The 19818-nt window shown below is 39.7% G+C and overlaps 1 protein-coding gene across 5 annotated transcripts; it reads right to left on the bottom strand.

Annotated features, from left to right (window-relative positions):
- Positions 150 to 19781, bottom strand: DZANK1 (double zinc ribbon and ankyrin repeat domains 1). Of its 5 annotated transcripts, none has more exons than XM_021389589.1 (20): positions 19622 to 19781; positions 18797 to 18950; positions 17361 to 17478; positions 16890 to 16986; positions 16020 to 16141; positions 15431 to 15513; positions 14910 to 15027; positions 13907 to 14020; positions 12678 to 12770; positions 11131 to 11253; positions 9202 to 9366; positions 8384 to 8612; positions 7119 to 7222; positions 4985 to 5059; positions 3954 to 4047; positions 2975 to 3063; positions 1695 to 1775; positions 1025 to 1152; positions 681 to 755; positions 150 to 443 (listed from the first exon to the last, which is right to left on the bottom strand). In XM_021389589.1, exons 1-20 carry the CDS (start codon positions 19728 to 19730, stop codon positions 278 to 280), a joined length of 2337 nt encoding a protein of 778 aa, XP_021245264.1. In that variant the 5' UTR covers positions 19731 to 19781; the 3' UTR covers positions 150 to 277. The 5 variants fall into 5 exon arrangements, 4 of the variants coding, with proteins under 4 accessions (XP_021245264.1, XP_021245266.1, XP_021245265.1 ...); XM_021389591.1 differs by having other exon boundaries at positions 9202 to 9330; XM_021389590.1 differs by having other exon boundaries at positions 18797 to 18917.

Genomic DNA, 19818 nt, shown 5'->3' with positions numbered 1-19818 from the left:
ATTCACCAGGTCGCCTTGAAATGTTGTTGTGCCTTGTAAGATAAGGTTGGTCATTCTCCTTGTGCAAGTTAGGGAAGGAAAAGAAACCTCACTAGAGCACAGACAGTGAAGAATTGTGCTCCGAACTGCTGGGAATAAGTGGGAGAGTGTTTTACAAAATAATCAGAGTTTATTTTATGATTCAGTGAAGCCTGCAGACTGAACTGAACTGGACATGCAAATTAATTTCTGAATTCAGAGAACCTTCAGCTCCATCTTGGAGAAAAGGCAGTTGTGATCAAATGCTGACAAGACCAATGTCCCTTGGTTTTGTGAGTTTGTCCAACATTCCCTGTTCAAGCTCACTTGCAAACAATGAAATAACTTCATTACTTCCAGCTGTAACAGCCAAATCATATGCCGATTGCCCTTTTGTATTCTTCTTTTTGATACTTGCATTGCAGCTGTAAGTAAAAAAACAGATTGTTTTAAGCTACTTAAATTCATTCAAAGTTACTAGAATTAGTCAAGTTGCTACCAGGTAAGCGTTGATATGGAGTCCCCTAGACTTTCTGGATGCCTCTTCCTTCAAGGCCAGCTGTGAGGGGGGAGCACTGAGCCTTGGGCAGGCTCCGGTCCGTCAGCGTTGCTGGCTAGATCTGTGCAGGTACACTGGGTAGATGCCCAGCTGCAGCACTTACCGTAACAGGGCTCGGATGCACTCCTCTCCCTCCAGTCCGAGCAGAACTGCCTCATGGAGAGCGGTGTTGTTGTGCCTGCACAGGAGGAGTCAGCAATGCACTTATTTGCTAAGGAAACTGTCCTGGTACGTAGGGAAATGTTATAACAAACTAAGGAAAATTAATAGGAAGATATAGAATATACAGGAAGTTGCACTGATTTCTTTTGTATGCTTCAGTGTCGTTTAATGTGTTAAGCTGAAGTTGATGGGAAAGAAATTAAATAGAACAGTAGATTTTCTAACTGAAATGATACAGGTACCTTTTTGGTAAAGACCTGAGGCAGAGAACCACTGCTCACTTACAGTCCTGACTGCTGGTCAGTGTCAGCGCCTTTCTGTACAAGAAGAGAGATTGCTTCTGCATGCCTGTTAAGGACAGCCACCGTCAGAGCAGGTCGGTCCTCGTCACTGGTGCAGTTTGGATCAGCTCCCTGGAATGCACAGGACAAGGAAGGTAAGCTGTTACAAGCCATATTCTTCTGTGCTTTAACATTAATGTCAGTTTATACTGGCAAACGGTCTCTGTTTTCAGGACAGAAATATTCAGATTGTAGTATTGATTCTTTATGTTTCTTCTGACAACATTTGTCTCCTAGTTCAAAAGTAGAGTATGTGTATGTAAAAAGGGCAGACAAAATAGATTCATGCAGTCAAGGTGCACTTACTACACAGCCAAAAAGTAGAGGATGTGTGCTTTTTTCTGCCTAAAGGACTCTACCCTCAACCCTCAATTTTTCTTTCTGCATGGCTTTGTGAAACCTAGGGGAGAATGCCCTGTGCACCTGCTAAATAGAAATTTTGGGACAAATAATATAAAGGTAAAGCATACTTTTCTCATTTAAAATATTCATTCAACCTGGAGATGGTTGTGCTATGAGGATGTTGCCTCCTGAGCGTGAAGTTGAAGTCACATGCCAGGCTAATATTCATGCAGTAAGTGGTCAAAGATTTGTAAGGTGAAACAGAAACTTACTTCACTAAGCAACTGTTCTATCAAGGTGATTCTTCCTTTCCCATTTGGACCCAGTTCATCCAGTAGCTGTCTGGACTCTGGCTGTGGAAACACAGAAAACTGCCACTAACATTTCACATAGTGGAAATACAAGTGGGATATCTGCATTTGAGTGAAGGTGGAAAATGCATACAAAATGTAGTTGAGGGAAGACTGCAATATAGTTGAGCCTGCATTACCCCAGACTCTTCCATGGGAATTTCTTTCTGAATCTGAGCCAGTGCTGGATAACCCAGGCTAATATCTCACTACTGAAGTCTTGATTCTGTGAACAGATCTGCAAGTGACTAGCTTTACATCGATACACCTGTCCAGGGCTGTACAGAGATTTTCTCAAGACAGTAAAATTAAACATGGCATTGGTTCTTTCCTACAGAATCAAAAGTCTGAAGCTTCCAGAACTTCTGGGAGCATGTTACTTAGAAAATGAGTATAATTGCCTTACAGAAGTTATTTAACTAAATCTTAACAAAACCAACACCTTTTTCATTTTATTTCTTTCCACCCTTCCACCTTCTTCCCCCTTTTCAGAAGCCCACTCACGTGACAAAGCATTTTTATCTCTGGACTCGCATCACAAAGCTCTACATCTTCTTCCCCCTATTGAGTAGGCTGAGTGATCCACGCCCAGATAACTGCACATTTCCCTTTTGAAATAATAAATAAAATAGTAGGCAGTGCTTCCTGAATGTTTGGTCACAAGTGGAAATAGAGGTTTGCTTCTTGCATTACGGAATGCCTTAGCTGTGCTGACATCTCAGCTTGGTGAGAAAACTGAGCTCATCCAAAACGTGTTGCATAGGTCGCGTAACCCATCTTGTTTGCAGTCAGATTGCAAACAGCAGCTATAGCACAGCCAAGGGGATGTCCTGTGGGGTCAGAACCAGATGATAACATCAAGCGGAAATGGTAATGCCTCCATCAGATGTCGCTTCTTAGAAAAACCTGTAAGAAATCATTCTGCAACAGTATTTAGGCCTAACGCTGTGTCATTAAAACAGGATGAATCCAAAACCAGGAATAGTCTCGTGAAGCTTTTGGTGGGAAGAAAGCTTGACTATGTTCAGTTTTGAAATAAATGCCAGCCATCAATTTTCAGGTTTTGAATTAAGTTGGACTTCTGTCCCTCCCTCCTCACTCCATTTCCCCAAGTCAGCTTTCTATTTTTATTCTTGGGTGCCCTTTTTCTTGTCAGTGCTGTTCTATATCTAGTTTTTCCTTTACCAGCTGCAGACACATACAGAGGGATTATCTTCTTTTTTTGTGAGTGTTTTTGACTTTGTTCTCTCTGTTTTCCCTCTTGAATATGAAAGATTCTGATCTTCTTTGCCTACCAGAAAAGGAAACAAGCAAACAGTTCAAAGCAGAGTCAGTATCCTAACAAGAACTCAGGGAAAAAATCTGGAAATAATTTATCCAAAAACATTTCATTTTGTGCTGAAATGAAAGCAATATTTATCAGTTTTCTGCAAGAGAAAGTGATGAAACATTTGTTGCAGATTGGACTGGTTTTAACAAAAGGTTTGCACTCAAGCAGACTTAAAAACTTGCTATTTTGAAATGAAGATTCAATGAAATAGGGAGTTTGAGGGTTTGAGTCTCTTAACTAGTTGCAGCTATTCAACAGGTTTGATTCGGATTCATGAATTGTTTTGACTAAAATCCTTACAACTTTTTCAGTGCTGTTTAATTCCCAAATGCTTGAGAACAAGACTAGAGGTTGTTGAATATCTATGTACATCCAGTATTTTTAAAACAAGCAATATACCACTGTGCAGGAGGGCACTGGGAGATGCAAGTTAAGTGTCTCTGAAAACTAGGTCTAGAATTAATGTATTTCATTGTTTCTTATGTTTGCTGAGCAGACCAACGCTGAAGTCCCTGGCAAAGCTCAACTGTAGAGATAATATTGGCTCCTATTGGAAAACAATATGCAAAGCGTCAGAAATTTTAATCGCTGGAATAAAAACATTGCTGTGGCCACAGTTCATTGGCCTTTCCAGCTGTTCTCTGGGTATGAAGCATACTCGTGAGCTTTTGACAGTCTGTACATTGCTGAAATCACAACTCAAAACAGAATTTGACACTTACAGATTGACTTAAGGTGCAGAATGTGCCAGTATATTAGTTTGCCTGTCCCAGCATCTAACGTTCAAAGCAGCAGTTCCCTTTTCTTGACTACTATATTTATATCACAATGACAGAAATAAAGAATCCTACCAGAACTAGTCTGACTGCCATCCTGTTCATCTCTGCCCTCTGTTACGCTGTTCAGGTAATGATTATTGAACTTGACCGGTTTGGTATGAATACCCTGTAGAATCATAAAATGTGGGAAGGTAATCAAATTATGCAGTTATAACCTTTGCAGAGCAAAAACAGTGGTGCACGTTAAAAACAAACAAACAAACAAAAATCGTAGGCTTCTAATATCAGTCTCAGATTACATGATTATCTGTAATTGAACTCTGTTTTCAGGCAAGATAATGTATCTTTTCCTCCCAAACTACGTGATAGTTTCCTCTGATTTAAAAAAAAAAAAAAAAAAAAGTGACACAGCTTCCCTTACTGAAGTGAAGATTCTTGTCCAAATGAAAGTGACTCTGCCAGCTGAAAGATCTGATTAATTCCTCGCTTGTGAAATGCTGTGATACAGCTTCTCAGGCACCACTTGGCAAGGTGAGCTCTTTAAGATTCTACACAAGAGACAGAGTCTGAATTTTGAATCTTTGAGATGGCAGATTTCCATCTTTGAAAAGCTGAAAATGAATGTGTAGGTGGTTTTTGAAACATGCTGATTCTGGGGGTAGGGATTTTGAGTGTTTGAATAGTGTTATAGGAGATCTGGTAAACGTGATCCCCAAACTACTGAACGTTACTAACTGTGTTGCTAAAGATCACAGTGTGTGGACGGAAGAAAAGGAGGTTCTAAGATAAGGTGCTAAGGGGTGCTAGAATGACTAAATCTCACCACTAGAGAGAAGAATGTAAATATTAATAGTAAACTAATGAAGTGCAAAATGATAGCAACATGATTGTGAAGTCTGGCTTTATCAGATTAAGATACCTGTTGAACCAGCTCCAAAAGGAAACAAAAAAGATTCCTTTCTCTGTAGTGAAGAATTAACACCCTCTGAACAAAATACTATCTTGTTTAGACCTGAATTTAAAATATATCAGTGTTACCCTGACTGCTCTAGCAACAACTTTACACCAGCTGCCTGACAACAGGCCTCATCCCCCAAACAGACCTTGTTCGTAGCAAGAGCGTAATTTAACGTAATAGTGACTTGATGGTCATTCTCATGGATGGCAGCAGAAGTAATCTGTAGGGAAAGAGCAACCAAGCAACTGTTAATATCTCTTACAAAAAATACATAAACATAGTTTTAGGAATGAGTCATGCCGATGGGCTGACAGTATCTGTCATGGAGCCAATACACAAAATCGCACATGACTTTTATCTGTTTCTAATACAGTGTCAGTGCTTCCCTTTTAACTGAGCAAAGAACAGGTGGTATTTTGAGTAGCTGGGAATGTCAGAATGACTGAAATGCCAAATGTTTGTGTTTCATAAGAGTACAGTCATCTTCCATGCACCTGCAAAATCTAGGTGGGTCGTCTTGTCATTAAGATTCTCTGTGCCAGGAGAACTGACTGTTGCTTTGGTTGTATCAGTCTGTAGTTGCAATCTGTCACAAAACATGGGCAACTTTGTGTATTGTTGAGAGAATACTGCTTACAAGAAGGTGTTGATGTTATTTATATATAAGCACTGGGGATTATAAAGAATCAACATGAAGCCAATATGGTAATACTGTAGCAAGTTGAGAATTTTAAGATAAGGTTGATTGTATTTCTTATCTGTATTGCAACTGAAAAAGAGGTACTAAACTCAGATAGTTGGCATCTACTTTGAATCGCATGTATTACTTTTGGGGGCAGTGGTTTCAAGATAAAAGAGTGACAAAAGCCTAGGAAAGCAGCAGTAGCTGCTCTAGGCAACTCAGGCTTTCTGACTCCTCTAGCAAAGGAAACAAGTTGCAGTGGACCTTTACCTCACCTGCTGTACCACCTATATCAAGCAGATATCTTTTATATTTATACTTGCATTACTGTTTCTGACCATGTTGGTGTACCAAATATGTCTCAGTGGGTATACAAATCGGGTGCAAAATATCTGACAGATTGCTAAGCCTCCCAAAAAGAGTAGTCTTGCCAAATAACAGATTTCTCACTTCGGTATTCATGAGCTTTTCTATGGTTGTTTCTATGTACTATACTTGCTTTTTTCATTGTTGTGTCATATCACTGAGGACAGGATAAGATGCATTGAGTTTCAACTGGAACAAGGTCAGACATAGAAGTAGTTTCCCAGTATCTGTACCAGTTTAAGGATTTCCCAACCCTACCTGTGCCTTCATCCCACCCCAGCTGCTTGCTGCCAACTTTCTTATGTATTAGTACTGATGTTTTTTCTTCCCAGCTATTTTTAGTCTAGGTCACTTCATTGATCGAGTCCACAGGACGCTCTCACAACCAGTTGTGCTGGCATCACCTAGGAAGCTGCTCGTTCAGGGAGGAAGCAACTCCTTAATCCAGCAGGACTGCCAAAGAAAGCAATACAGAACTGCAGCTGAACTGCAAAGGATAATTGACTGCAGAAAAGGACTGCCTGGGGCAATTGTGAAATCTCCATTGTTGGGGAGTTTTAAAAGCTTCGAAACAAACATCTGTCAGGCAAAGTTTAGGCAGAGTTGAACCTCCATCAGGACAAGGGACCTAATGATCTCTCAGTCATTCCAGCTATGTCTTCTAGGACTCTTTACGAAGAGCCTCCAATTTCTACTTTCTTGCTGTTACAATTTAATCATTTTAATGCACATTGGTACACTGAAGACCCTATCTCCAGTATGAAAAGAACTCACTGTTCTGCTACTGATATAGTTTATCCTCAAAGTAGGCTATGTAACCACAGAGAATTACTGCTATCTGCTGGTGTAATCCAGCTCCAAGCAGGGGCAAGCATATGACCTAAATGCTGTTTCTAGTAGGGCTTATTTAACTGAACAACTACATAGATGTCAATGGCCTCTTCTTGATTGCCTGCTGTGGGATTCTGTAAAAGCAACTGAGCAAGAGCCTTCTGGCTTCTGTCACTTCTTCTCTCACCTTACAGTTAGAGAAAAGAAATTGCCATAGGAAAGGAGACAGAAATAAACATTCAGTGAAAGACTAATTGAAAAAGAGAACAAGCAAAAGACACAAAAATCTTCACATACAAATGGGTCAAGGTCTAAACAAAACTGAGACACTTACTCCAGTGTTTGTCTAGAAGCCAGAGTAATCTTTTCATGACACTCCATAGGAAGATACTACTCCTACCTTTCCCATTCGAGGTTCTCCAACCAGTGCTCTAAATTCAAGGTTGTTCTGGGCATAGCTTCTAAGGTGAGCGCAAACATGATCCAGCTGTTTTCTCCAGTAGCCTGATCAGACAGAGTTAAGCAGGAGAAAAATCCCTAACATTATGATTAGTATTTCTTCTATTCACCTGATAAATTATTTTTAAAATAGAAAATTTTCACAGAGACAAAAAAAGGATTGAATTTTTTCTTGAGAAAATGTAACTGATCAAGTAAGTTGTACTCTTAAAAAAAAAAAAAGATGGAGTACTGTCTCATCCATGGGTTATAATTCATTCCTAGGGCAGCTCTATTCACAATAAAATCATGTCTCAGAGTTCTTTGGAATCAAAATAAGTTCAGAATTTCTTCTCAGTCTTTCCTAGTGAAAGCAGTTCTCTCACATGTCAAAAGCTGCACTACTGTGGGCTAATCCTTTATTATCTCTGACTAAATTAAGCTCTCTGATATGCTGAGTTAAGTCAAATGCTGTCTTTCCTGCAGCGATGTCTCTAAGAGAAAATGTCACATTTTAGAGCTAAGGCGTAAGAAAACTGCAGTACTGACACAGCAGTCTCTGCATGGACAGTGTCTGCAGTGTGTGATGTATTGATACTTCTGGGGGCTGGAAGATGGAGACTATCAGAGCTCTCAAGGTTTCTACCAACCCTATTTTTGAACTGCTTTTAAGAATCCCTTTCCCTAGTTTAGATTGTTTTTATTCCAAAACATCTGTTTACTTCACAACACCATTCCACATAAATTCTTCACATAGACAAACCCCATCATATTTTTCAAGAGCTACAACCCTTAGTGCATCAGAGTTTTGTTTAATAATACTCCCAACAGGCTCCACTGCTGTACTTACTGAACCTATCTCTCGATGTGGAGCAGGGGTTGTTCACTGGTTTCCAGTTCAAATACAGGACACATTTGTCCCTGATCTTTTAGGATCTGAGGAAATCAAACTACTAGCCAACTAGGAATACTGCTCAGGACTCTAGCCACAATTCTGATTATTGTTGACACACTTTCTTTTAGGTATTATGGTGATCAGTGATTGGATTTCTAAGGCACCTCATTTACAAGAGACTGGCTGGAAGACAAACTTGTAAGGATGCCAGTCTACTGATGGCCCATTGCATAGACTGTAATCTAATGAATTAAAACAAAGTCATATGTCAGGGCTTTGTTTTGAATAAGAGTTGTCGTTAATGATCACATAAAATCAAAGCTCTTCCTAACCTTTTCCAGGACTGATGGCTGTCAGGAGAGGCTTATGATCACTCATCTTTTGCAGCTTTTCTTTGTGTAAAACCAGCTCAAGTTCCTTCTTTTCCAACAGTTTGCTAGATGGGTAAAAAAGTCCAACGGTTTGGGTTCCTTTATCTTCTGTTTCTTTTAGATATGCTCTTGATTTGGACAAGGAAATAGGAAGAGGCTGCCAGGCAATTTGAGCTGGAAGTGATTTAGCCTGTAGAGGGTGGAGAGGAAGGAAAAGTCTAATATAATTAGATGGCTTACAAGCAAAAGTTAACTAAAACAGTATAATAATTGTAAAAGAATGACAAAGCTAGAAGGGAGACTCATTATGGTTAGAGTTACCAGTCAGTAACAATGATGCAATTTATCACAAATAATCAAGAAGGAAAAACTCTGTGACTGTCAGCAAAATCAGGCCATTTAGTTGGCCTTGCTAAGCTTTTTCTTAAAACAGAATTTTCAAAGCTGTGTTACACATGCATGAAACAGTGCTCTATATTAGCGGGACACAAATAATTCACAAGAAATAAGATAAAATTACTTAAAGAATGAAGACTTTTGAAAAGCTGCTTGTTTCTCACTTTGATATTTAGAATAAGACCGGATTAAAGCCTTTGGCTAAGGCTACATTTGTGAAGAAACTAGTTCTCAGAATACAAATATGCTTGGTTTTGCTCTCAGTATGCTCACAGAGCACATCTCAAAAAGGAAGTGAATGGAGTTAGGTTATTCCACTGCTGGTATAGATCAGCACATCTTTTAGCTGCGTTCAAGCCTGGCTTTGGATTTCTCTGTCTTACCTCAGAAAACCTCAGTGAGTCTCCAGAATCCATGAGGACTCCATTCTGAGAACTCAGTCTTGATGGGGGCTCTATGTAAACACCACAGGACCCACAGAACCGAGCATATGGACGGGTTTTTGTACCACACTTGCAACAAATAAAGTAGCATGGAAGAGGGTCAGGCTGGAAAGTTCAATGAGACACTTGTGACTACAGAAACACAATGCACAGTTCAGGAGAGGCAGGAATTACATGAATTAAAAGGCAGTAAAATAACACTACCTAAAGCTACTAGATTAGAAACATTAACCAAGATACCAGACTGCTAATGTGCTGGCAGATACAAGATCGACTCTTCAGCGATCTCAGTACCGTGGTACAGAGAGAAACATGTTTTCAGACAGATCTAGTCCAACTCCCCTGCAGTGAACAGAGATACCTACAGCTCCATAAGGTGCTCAGAGCCCCCATCCAGCCTGACCTTGAATGTCTCCAGGGACAGAGCATCCACCACCTCTCTGGGCAACCTGTGCCAGTGTCTCACCACCCTTATTGTAAAAAACTTATTCCTTATGCCCAATCTAAATCTCCCTCCTTTTGGTTTGAAACCATTTCCCCTTGTCCTGTCATGACAGATTCTGCTAAAGAGTCTGTCTCCGTCTTTCTTATAGCCCTCCTTTAGATACTGAAAGGCCACTCTCAAGTCTTCCCAGAGCCTTCTCTTCCCCAGGCTGAACAGCCCCAGCTCTCACAGCCTGTCCTTGCAGGAGAGGTGTTCCATCCCCTGGATCATTTTTATGGTCTTCCTCTGGACACACTCTCCACATCTCTCCTGCACTGAGGACTCCACATGTGGATGCGGTACTCCAGGTGAGATCTTACAGCACAGAGCAGAGGGGCAGGATTACCCCCCTTTTCTCTGCTGGCCATGCTTCTTTTGATGCAGCCCAGGATACAGTTGGCTTTCTGGGCTGCTAGGGCACATTGCTGGCTTGTGTCCAGCTGTCATCCACCAGAACCCCCAGGTCCTTTTCTGTAGGGCTGCACTCTATCCTTACATCCCTCAGCTTGTACTAATAGTGGGGGTTGCCGTGACCCAGGTGCAAGACATTGCACTTGGCTTTGTTGAACCTCATGAGGTTCTCTTCGGCCCACTGCTGGAGCCTGTCTGGGTTTCTCTGAATGGCATCTCATTCCTCAGGTGTGTCAACCACACCAGACAGCTTGGTGTCATCCACAAACATGCTGAGGATGCACTTGGTCCCACTACTGATGTCACTGATGAAGATGTTAAAGAGCACTGGTCCCAGTACTGACCCCCATATGTTTGCATAGAGAGAAATGTTTTAAGTTTTATGTAGACTCAGCTCACAGGAAAAAAAAAGTGTATTACACTCCAAGAAAATAACCTTACTTTGAAATGCTAGATAAATAAAATACATGCTGAAAGAAACTGTTCATATTGATTGTACCATGCAAAAATTTTACCGAGCATCCACTGAGAAAATACTTCTCTTAAGTTAATGAGGCCTTCAGCCAAAACAATTGCACACATCATCTCATCTCTGGTAGCTGCCTGAATAGACGATCATAGCCCAGGGCAGATGTAGGAAAACTTGAGTTAGGTTAGCCTATGCTTTAACCCTTAATGAATAAGTTACTTTGGCAGAGTGCATGTCTATTGCATCTCAACAGATGGAGTGAGGTGGTGCTCATTGAGCCATGGCAATTTATTTACATCTCGAAACCCTTAAGTCATCGACTAAAGTGGAGTCAAGATGTCACCTCAGCCTTTATTTTTTCTTTACATCATCTTGTGTGTTTTAAGCAAGTGTTTTGATAGTAGTAAGCTGTGTATTATCTGACAAGAGTTTTGCAAAGAGAAAATTGAAACTGCTGCAGCTCACAGGTGAGTGAAAACATTTATCAATAAAAAGACCAGTGTACCTTGGCTCCACACCAGACACAGAAACGTGCATCACAGTGGTTCACACAATTGCATTTTGAGCACAATACTGTCTTCCCTTGCTGACTGGTGTAAGGTGGGGGGGGATCTCTTCCAAACATGGGCTAATAAAAGAAAGCATGCATTAGGTAGAAAATTCTTCTTATGAAGAGAAGTTCAATAGCAAAATAAGGCAAAATAGGAAAGCAAGCTGCTCTGATAACGTAAAGTTTAGCCTAAAGGAATTATTTCAACATAGAATAAGCAACAGACTGACTTTGGTCTAACTTGCAACTTTTTTATTTGCAAAACCACAATAAAATGTTATGAATTAATTGACTGTTCATTTTAGTACCAAATAGTGCAAAAAATTATTTTGCAATCATGTCCTTTTACACTGAGTACTTATTCATATGCCCCCATGTATAAGTATACTTGGAATCAACAAGGAGGTTTTATCTCCTGGTAAACTTGTACTTTCAAATCCAAAACACAAGAGCTATTTTTCTCAGTGTTAAAGCCTTTGCTGTAGCATGCTGAGGAAAGTGTGTTCAGAGAATGAGTTTTTGCTCAGCTTGGTATCTGCCACATGCATTTTTTTTGCACACATTTACCTCATACAAGTTCCATATTACCTAGTTTTCCAACTACAATTTACTTACATGGGTATGCAAAAGAAAACAGATTTTTTTCAGCTGAAACTTCCAGAGGTTGAACATAGATCCTAACTAGGACAAATAGGTGTTAAAATGTTTTGTTAGCTTTTGCTTCAGGGAACTAACAAGTCTAAACATGTTCTACATTTAAATTTTTCCATAATCATAAATAGTAATATCATTATTATTACTAATGTTCAGTTATTCGGGAATTACTCTTGGTTATCACCAATCAGTATTATCAGTAAAGTCTGTAATTTGGTGAATATTTAACTTTCTCTCTTAGCTACTACAGAGCTCACCATTCAAGTCACATGCCTAACTCTATGCGGTTACATATTAATGTCTACATTCAGTGAAGCACTTAAACACGTGATCATCTCAGGTAAGTAAGTACAGATTCCTACTGAAGTTCACTTTGAAATGACACCTCAGTGGCTGTACAAGAGACCTTTGCATCTAGTTCTAAAACTGATGGTTTAAAAAATCAGGATGTTACTATAATGATCGGATTTTGTTTTCACAAAGTAATTGAAATCAAAGAGAATGATCTTCTTCGTGTTCTCTATTGCAATTAAAAATAATCCGAATACCAGGAAGACTGCCTAGGAGTCACAGCTACCTGTTTTTAAAGAGCATTCTGAGTTTTGACAATGGCATTTCCAATCCTGATTTCCATGGGAGGAATTTGAAGGAATAGGATATATTTAGATAATGTTTAGCTTGCCCTTTGTGATGGTGCATCTGTGGGACTACTGCTCTAGAATGTGGCATGTGGGAGGGATTCTCTGCTTTTGTAACGTAGGCACACAGGGACATGACTTCCGTTTTCCAAAGCAAATAATTTTATGGTTTGATTTCAGTAACGCTACCGCAATTGACACAAGCCTTACCATCTGTGTTTCAGGCAGTTCACTTTCGCAGGTCACACAGTGTTTATGGTGACGAGGATTTCCTGTGCCACATGCCTGACAAATTACTTTGCCCTTTTAAATAGAGAAAGAATACATTTCACGTGGTATTTGAAAAGAGCGAACAACAATCATAGCAAGAGGACTTTTATCTTAGAAAGTGCTGTGGTTATGCAGCTCTGCAAAGAGAAGGGATCCTTCAAGCCTGTGATGTGGGCTTTAGATATTTGTTAAGCTGTATTACTTTATCGTCACACATCTGCTTATCTTTGTGCCGGTTTTGTTTAAGCTATGGTAAAATTCACTCAAGAGATCCAATATCAATACCTGCAGACCTTTCTATACATTATTGTCAGCTTGGTCAGACACTGCACTCACACACAACAGAGGGAGCTGTATTTGCACAGAAAAAACAAAGCCTTGTTTTGTTGATTATGTGTTTCCTTTTGTCCACATCACCTCAAACTCTGTGCTTGTCAGCCCTGTCCACTGCCTCACAGGGCTGCTAGAAACTTTTCTTCCACTTTTATTCTTAGCTTAAAGCCCTTCTTATCAGGTCAGCCATTCTGCTGGGAAAGATACCTTTGCCCTGCTTAGTGAGGTGGATCCCATCTCTAGTAAGGAAATGTTGATCCTCAAGCAAGGTTCTGTAATCATAGAAACCAAAACCCTGTTGTCAACAGCTCCACAAACAATTGCTGACATGTAATATCAGTCCCCTTCTCACAACCTATTCCCTCAGCAGCAGGACTGAGGAAGGTTCCCATCTGCGTCCATGTGCCCCTGCATAGGGAGTATTTTGTAGGACCAATTTTGTCCAGCTAAAGCCATCAGCACTTTCAGATCACTGACCAAGACTGCCTTGATCCTTCCAGCTGACCTCTACTAAGCACATGCAATCAGATGAGGTAAGCAGAGTAATGAGAGGATATGTAACACACTTAATTGATAAGATGATCCCTACTGAATACAATTCCTTGCATTCCTGTCATTTGGGCTTCTACCTCAGGTGCTCTTCAGCACGCCTTCCTGAGCTTATGTGTTTTTGCCTTTAATAATTATTCCTATTCAAGCTTTTCTTAGCCCTACTAACTCTTAACGCTGCTTTAAGGTATTTAACGTTAGATCAAAATATTCACAGAGTTGTCACCTGATAAAGAAACGCATGCCAGGAGTTAAATTACTATGTTGTTAGATTTATTCTCAGTTACCTTCACGCAGGTGTTGGTTTGGGGCTGCAGCTGTGGATCTATTGGTGACTCACACACAATGCAAGTGGGTGTATTCATTGGCACAAGATGTCTGCATTCAAGACATGGTGCCATCTGAAAGAAAAAACACGTCACATCTTATTAAGGAGATCATTGAGATTATTAGGAGATCATTAATGATATTGTGATGTTTTCTGTATCTTGCTGATTAGAGTTTATATCAGTCCCAAAGTCAGTGGACTGACAGCAAAAAATAAAATCTGACATTGATCAAAGAGAATGCTTTACTGATATGTGTGCCAGATAGGTGTTAAGTTACCTTTTGGTGGATTTAAATGCTACCATAACATGTGTGTAGATAGTTCAAGGCATTGTAACTGTGAGCCTAATCTAAAGAGGTGCTCAATATTTTCAGTTATCTCTTGAAACTATAGCATTATTTCAGACAAAACATCTTTCTGAGGATACAGGGGAAAAAATATACCATTGACTCATTAGATAGGGTTATTATCTCTTGGGAAGAGCTTATGGAAGATGGTTATAGGCATCACTGTAAAAACTCAGGGTGCTCTGACATACGTACGCATACCACTGTTCAAATTTTCAGGCATATTAGACAGATCTTCTACAGCTATGGCATAGGTACTAGTTACTAACTAACTAACCTCACTAGTTAGCACTGAAATAAGATGCATATGCAGCTCCTGAAGATGCAGTCGTTTTTGCAGGATGAGGAGGAATCTGAATTTGGTGATGTTTCCTGGCACAAGTGAATAGAATACAATTTACTTGTATAAAGTTGTCCTTATTAAAATATGTGGCACCTGCAGCAATCCACAGTTAATTTTCCCCTCCACTGAATAATTACTTTGGGCCCACTGTTGAAGTTACTAAACAAAAAAATAAGAACTTCTCAAATGAAAGAGCGACTAAACAATGAGTACATAATTTGCTGAGGAAGTTCCTCCAAAGAGGATTTGTTGTGCTATGATTTTTTGCTGACCTGCGCTCCTTCAGGGGATGGGAAGCGCCGCACTGGTACGGGTGGGATAGGAAAGCCACATTCCTGGCAGAAGTGAGCCAAGGGGTCAGACAGGCGAGGTGCAGAGCAGTGTGCACATCTGAAAACAACAGCAAGCTGGCTGATCTTGTTTTGGTAATGTACTGGTGCATAACAATGAAAAATCTGGAACCATCTGTGTCTGGGCTTAAGCCACTGTTTTCTGAATTGTGGTTTCTAGTCTATGGTGCCCCACGAGGCCATTCCCCACTGTCCTTCGCAGGAGACTGAACAAGGAAGAGCTTTGCAGGATGGAAGCTCTCTGGCTACTGCTACAAAGTTGCATGATTTTTACTCACCATATAAGGTCTCCTGAGATGTGAGCTGTGTCACACTCTTCTACTGTGAGTATCTGTTTTGCTTTCCTTATTTATAATAGAGTCTCACAGCATTATCAACATGGTTGTTGGAAGCAATTGCTCAGTTACTTTCTAAGGACAAAGATGTCAGTAGAAGTTGCTTACCTGAGGAAACCTCTCTCCCTCTGGATCCTCGCCACCTGTGTGCTTGCTAGGCTCTTCCGGCTGGTCACTGCAGAACTGGCAAACTGAAATAAAGGTAATTCTTTTGCATTAATTAATGTTTGCAAAATGCTTACAAGATGCACGTAAATGCATCTAGCTAATTCAACTAAAGACATGTTATTTGAGACAAAGTGCATTGAAATGTATTGCTTTGAGGAATATTTACTACATCTCCCATTGGCTGTACTAGTGACCCAGAGATACTTAACAAAAAACCCCAAAATTGTCTTATCAAAGACAGCATGACTAAATCTTAGGCTTTAAATATTTGCTAATTGCAGTTTCAGTGATGTATTAGAAAAGGATTTGTAACAGTGCAGGCATTGGTAATTTGTCATGCCTGGTTTTGTCTTTCCTGATAATGCTTTCCTACTGTAGTGTGTCTTTACCCATAACCTCAACTCAGTACTGTATAGTATAGCCAAAGGCACTAGTTTCTGAGAGATTATATAAAAATGATCACGAATTTTCACATCTTTCTATTTTCTGGACAGACTTTTATGGTTTTCCTCCACACCCCTTTCCTTGCCTGTAAGGACTCCGCTGGTAGTAGTGAGGATTCCTCTCCACACCCTGCTGTTCCCACGGGGCTGGTCAGGAGCTGTGGTGTTTGCAGGGCCTTGTGATCAGTCTTTCTTTCTGTTTCCAAGTCTAAAATCAAAAACTTGTTATTCTACTGGTACTCATTTCATACAGTTAGCGTATGTGTTAACAGGACAATTATATACTCTCAAGTTTTAAATTTTGGTAGGCAAGCATATTTCTGGCCATTCATAACTGATTTTCAGATCATATTTTGGGTTAAAACAAACTGCGTGGAGTTACAGGAAATTAAACTAGAAAAACCTCATTCCTCTCTAAAAGAGCTTCCTTTTATATTTTGCTCAGTTTAGGTTTTTCTTCTTTCCTCCATTTTCAAAAACCATGAGTTCTAAAGAGTAAATTAATGCATGAGCATTAATATGATTCCCTGCTCTTGAACGCTCCCATTGCTGTTAGCATGGGCTAACAGCCTTTATATATAAAAATCTATCAAGCTTTCATTTCTGCTCTGTGGATTTATTTTAAATCTTACTGCAAACAAATTTGTAATCCCATCAGTTTAACATCATTTCCTAGCTCAAATGGAGATATAGACTGGGCCTTGTTATGTTGCTTAAAAATGAATCACATTTTTTTTTGTTTTTAAGAAGCAATCTGGTATGTATAGATGGCAATTTTTGTTCTCTATCTGCATTGCAGAGAAATGGACATTGGACTCCTCAGAAGAACTTCTGCCTTCTGAGATGTTCTTTGGAATTACCTATATTTTAATGATGACATAAGATGAAAACCTTGCACTGTATTTTCAGCTAAGAGAAAAAAAAGTCTATTCTGATTTCCTGAAGTAGTACCATACCTCGAAATTCTTGGAGTGTTTCACTCCAGGCAGGCTTGATTTCCACATTCATTCCATTTTTTTTTGGTTTTGTAGTAAATATTCCATCTTCCTTCTCCTAAAAAGTGATTTTGTTTGAATTACTTAGGATTTGTTATTTTTTGCTCTAATCCTCTCTTGCTATAGTTATTTGTTATGATTTTAAGGGCATATCGTTAAGGTATTTGTTTTCAATGTAAGCATTTGAAAAGCTTGGAGGATAAATGTATTTTAAATATATTTGACCTGAATTGGTCATGGAAGAACAGTGAGAAAAGAAAAAAACACGTCCCCTTGAAATTTAATTTCATGATAAGAACTGAGGCTGCAAAGATGAGCAACAAGGAAAATAAAATATGTAAAAAATACAGGTAATCAAGGTTTAATCTCTAAGTACTATCATACATACAACTTTCTATATTCAGACAAGAGATTGCAACTGCTAAAACTTGCCTGTGTTGTGACATCTTTTAGGACCTTCTTGTCATGGTCTTCCATAGAGAAGAGGATGTTTGGTTGCTTGTACTCTACTAGAAACACCTTTGTTACAACAGCACTCTCCCTGCAGTCTCTGAAAGTCAATGTTCACAAAGCTATACACATACCATAAAACCATGTGCAGTGAAAAGCAAACCACTGGTGAACACGGTCGATCTTCTGGAACATCTCTTCCAAGTTTGCAAGTCATTAGTTCAGCTAGTAAGCACAATCCTGGGCAGTACTGTCAAAAACTTCTGCATTTTTTTTTTTTTTTTTTTTTTAAGTTAATGTGCACACTAAGAAATTAACAATAAAACACATGGATACTTTAATTCCTCAGCATCTTTTACCTGTAAAAACTCCTGATGCTGCTGTGTCTGCTTTCTGGAGTAACTACTGTTTGCCAGCATTGCAGGAAACAAAGGACAGACTTTTCTTCCATTTGGAATACCATATTTATTTTCCCAGTCAAGCAGCAGGTAGCACATTATTCATCTGATTTAACAACTGCCCATCTCTATCTACTTTCTCTACCTTCTCACTTTTTAAATTACAGCAGTAACATTAAAATGCCTGTAAAAGTATAAGCCATTAATTTAGGATTTGTTTTCACTCCAGAGTATCTATTTGGTGCACCTGAAAATGTCTTAATAAAATACCGGAAAGAACTGATAATTCAAATAGTGATATATGAAAATACACACAGACCTAGGTTTTGCATGTCCAGCACAGAGAATCTAATGTCAAATTCCAGTGTAGATACAAGCAAAGGCTAACTGCAGGTGCTAACAGTGGGGAACAGCAAGCTCAGATTCCCAGCTGGACTGGGAAAAAGGGGATAAAAATACAACAGAGAACGCATGTATTCCTCATGTGTCCCTAACCATGCAGTTAGGAGAAAGTAAACGGCTGTGCAGCAAAATCCAGTTCTCCGGACTGCTTTATTTTTACTTTAGTGCATGCAGCATTGTATTTACAATGTGTGGTCTGGCATTGTATGCTCCTCCCACAGAAGCTATGGTAATTCCTGGGAAGACCAGTGTTTGTAAATCTGCTGAATCACCTGGTGCTTTCTGACCCCAGGAAACACCATACTAGTTCTTCTGGCACTTCTGACCACACTGTACAGTGTATGTTATTAGTCTCTCACCCGTAGCCTCTATAGATCGTTGGCCTACATCCACGGCCCAGAAAATAAACATCCTAGAGATAATCCACCCCATAAACTATTAATAAATAAAAAGCATTATGAGAAAGCAAACCAGAAAGATCACTTAGATTGCAAACTGCCTGGGGAAATTGCTGCCTCTTGTTTGCTAAGTAAAGGCTGCATTAAACAACACGGCTCCAAGCCATTGCTTCTCTCTGTCCCTTGCCAAAACAGAACTAAATTAAACCAGGATACTTACTTGGTAACCGCAAGCGCCTTGACTGTTATTTTCCCAACTGGTAACACGATAGGACTCTTATACTCAAAAGTGTTATGCTCTCCATAGCCAGGTTTCCTAAAAAGTTCTGGTTTACTTCCATCTAAAGTGTAATAAATAGAGACCTCAGGTGTATCTGAACAACACAGAGAAAGTAATTAGCCAAACTGTGCGAGAGCTGGAAAAAAAAAATCTCTACAACCCTGGAAATACTCAGTACTGCGCTTGATTCTTTCACATAAACACAATGAAGCAATTGCATAAATGAAATTTCAGAACCAAAACTGTTTCTCCCGTAAAACTCACTAAAAAAAAAATCACTGAATGTCTGCAATTTCATTATGAGCAATGTTTCTCTTCATAAAGTAGCCGTATGGCGGTTTTGCAGGAACAGATTGCAGCAACTTGTCTGTCCTAACAACAGAAAAAATATTTCCTCCTCTGATGACAGGTGGAGTTTCAGGAATGTAGGGAAGTCCTTTAGGGTCAGCCTGGCACGAGGCGCTTTCGAACACTGGCTTTGCAGTCGCAGCAAAATGCAACTGCTTGCAGAGCTTGACCTTGGAAGCAATTGAGACCACTAATGTACCCAAGTAACTCCTGTTGTTTGAACGCAAAAAAAAAAAAAAATGCCAGTGCAAGTATATTTGGTGTATCCAAATAGTTAATATTCTAGGTTACTTAAGGAAGATCATAAAGACCATGAAGATGAAGACCATAATTACCTGAAAGTAACAGTATGGAGGCTAAAAGGTTCAAACGATCACGTGAGAAAAGGTTTTACAGAGTCAAAGCTGCCCTTCGTACCTGACTTTATTTCTACCCGGGTGCTGGTGTCTATCCGGTGCTTGGCCCTCCCTGGAAGAGGGATCCGAAGAGGTATGACCTGCGGCACTGAAACAGAGCCCGCCGTCATCCTTCTCAGCAGTGATCTCTAAAGCAGAAGAAGAACAACAAAAAAAGCACAAGACAATTGTTCTTAACAGAAGCACGGTCTCAGCATA

Source organism: Numida meleagris, chromosome 3, assembly GCF_002078875.1.
Source record: "Numida meleagris isolate 19003 breed g44 Domestic line chromosome 3, NumMel1.0, whole genome shotgun sequence".
NCBI lineage: Eukaryota > Metazoa > Chordata > Aves > Galliformes > Numididae > Numida > Numida meleagris.
This window is presented reverse-complemented; position numbering and strand designations above follow the sequence as displayed.

Coding starts and splice junctions, on each gene's coding strand:
- DZANK1 (XM_021389589.1), bottom strand. CDS start 19,730: ATGACGGCGGGCTCTGTTTCAGTGCCGCAGGTCATACCTCTTCGGATC. Junction 18,951..19,621: donor CCGGGTAGAAATAAAGTCAG/GTACGAAGGGCA, acceptor TGTGTTGTTCAG/ATACACCTGAGGTCTCTATT. Junction 444..680: donor TGCATCCGAGCCCTGTTACG/GTAAGTGCTGCA, acceptor TTTTACTTACAG/CTGCAATGCAAGTATCAAAA.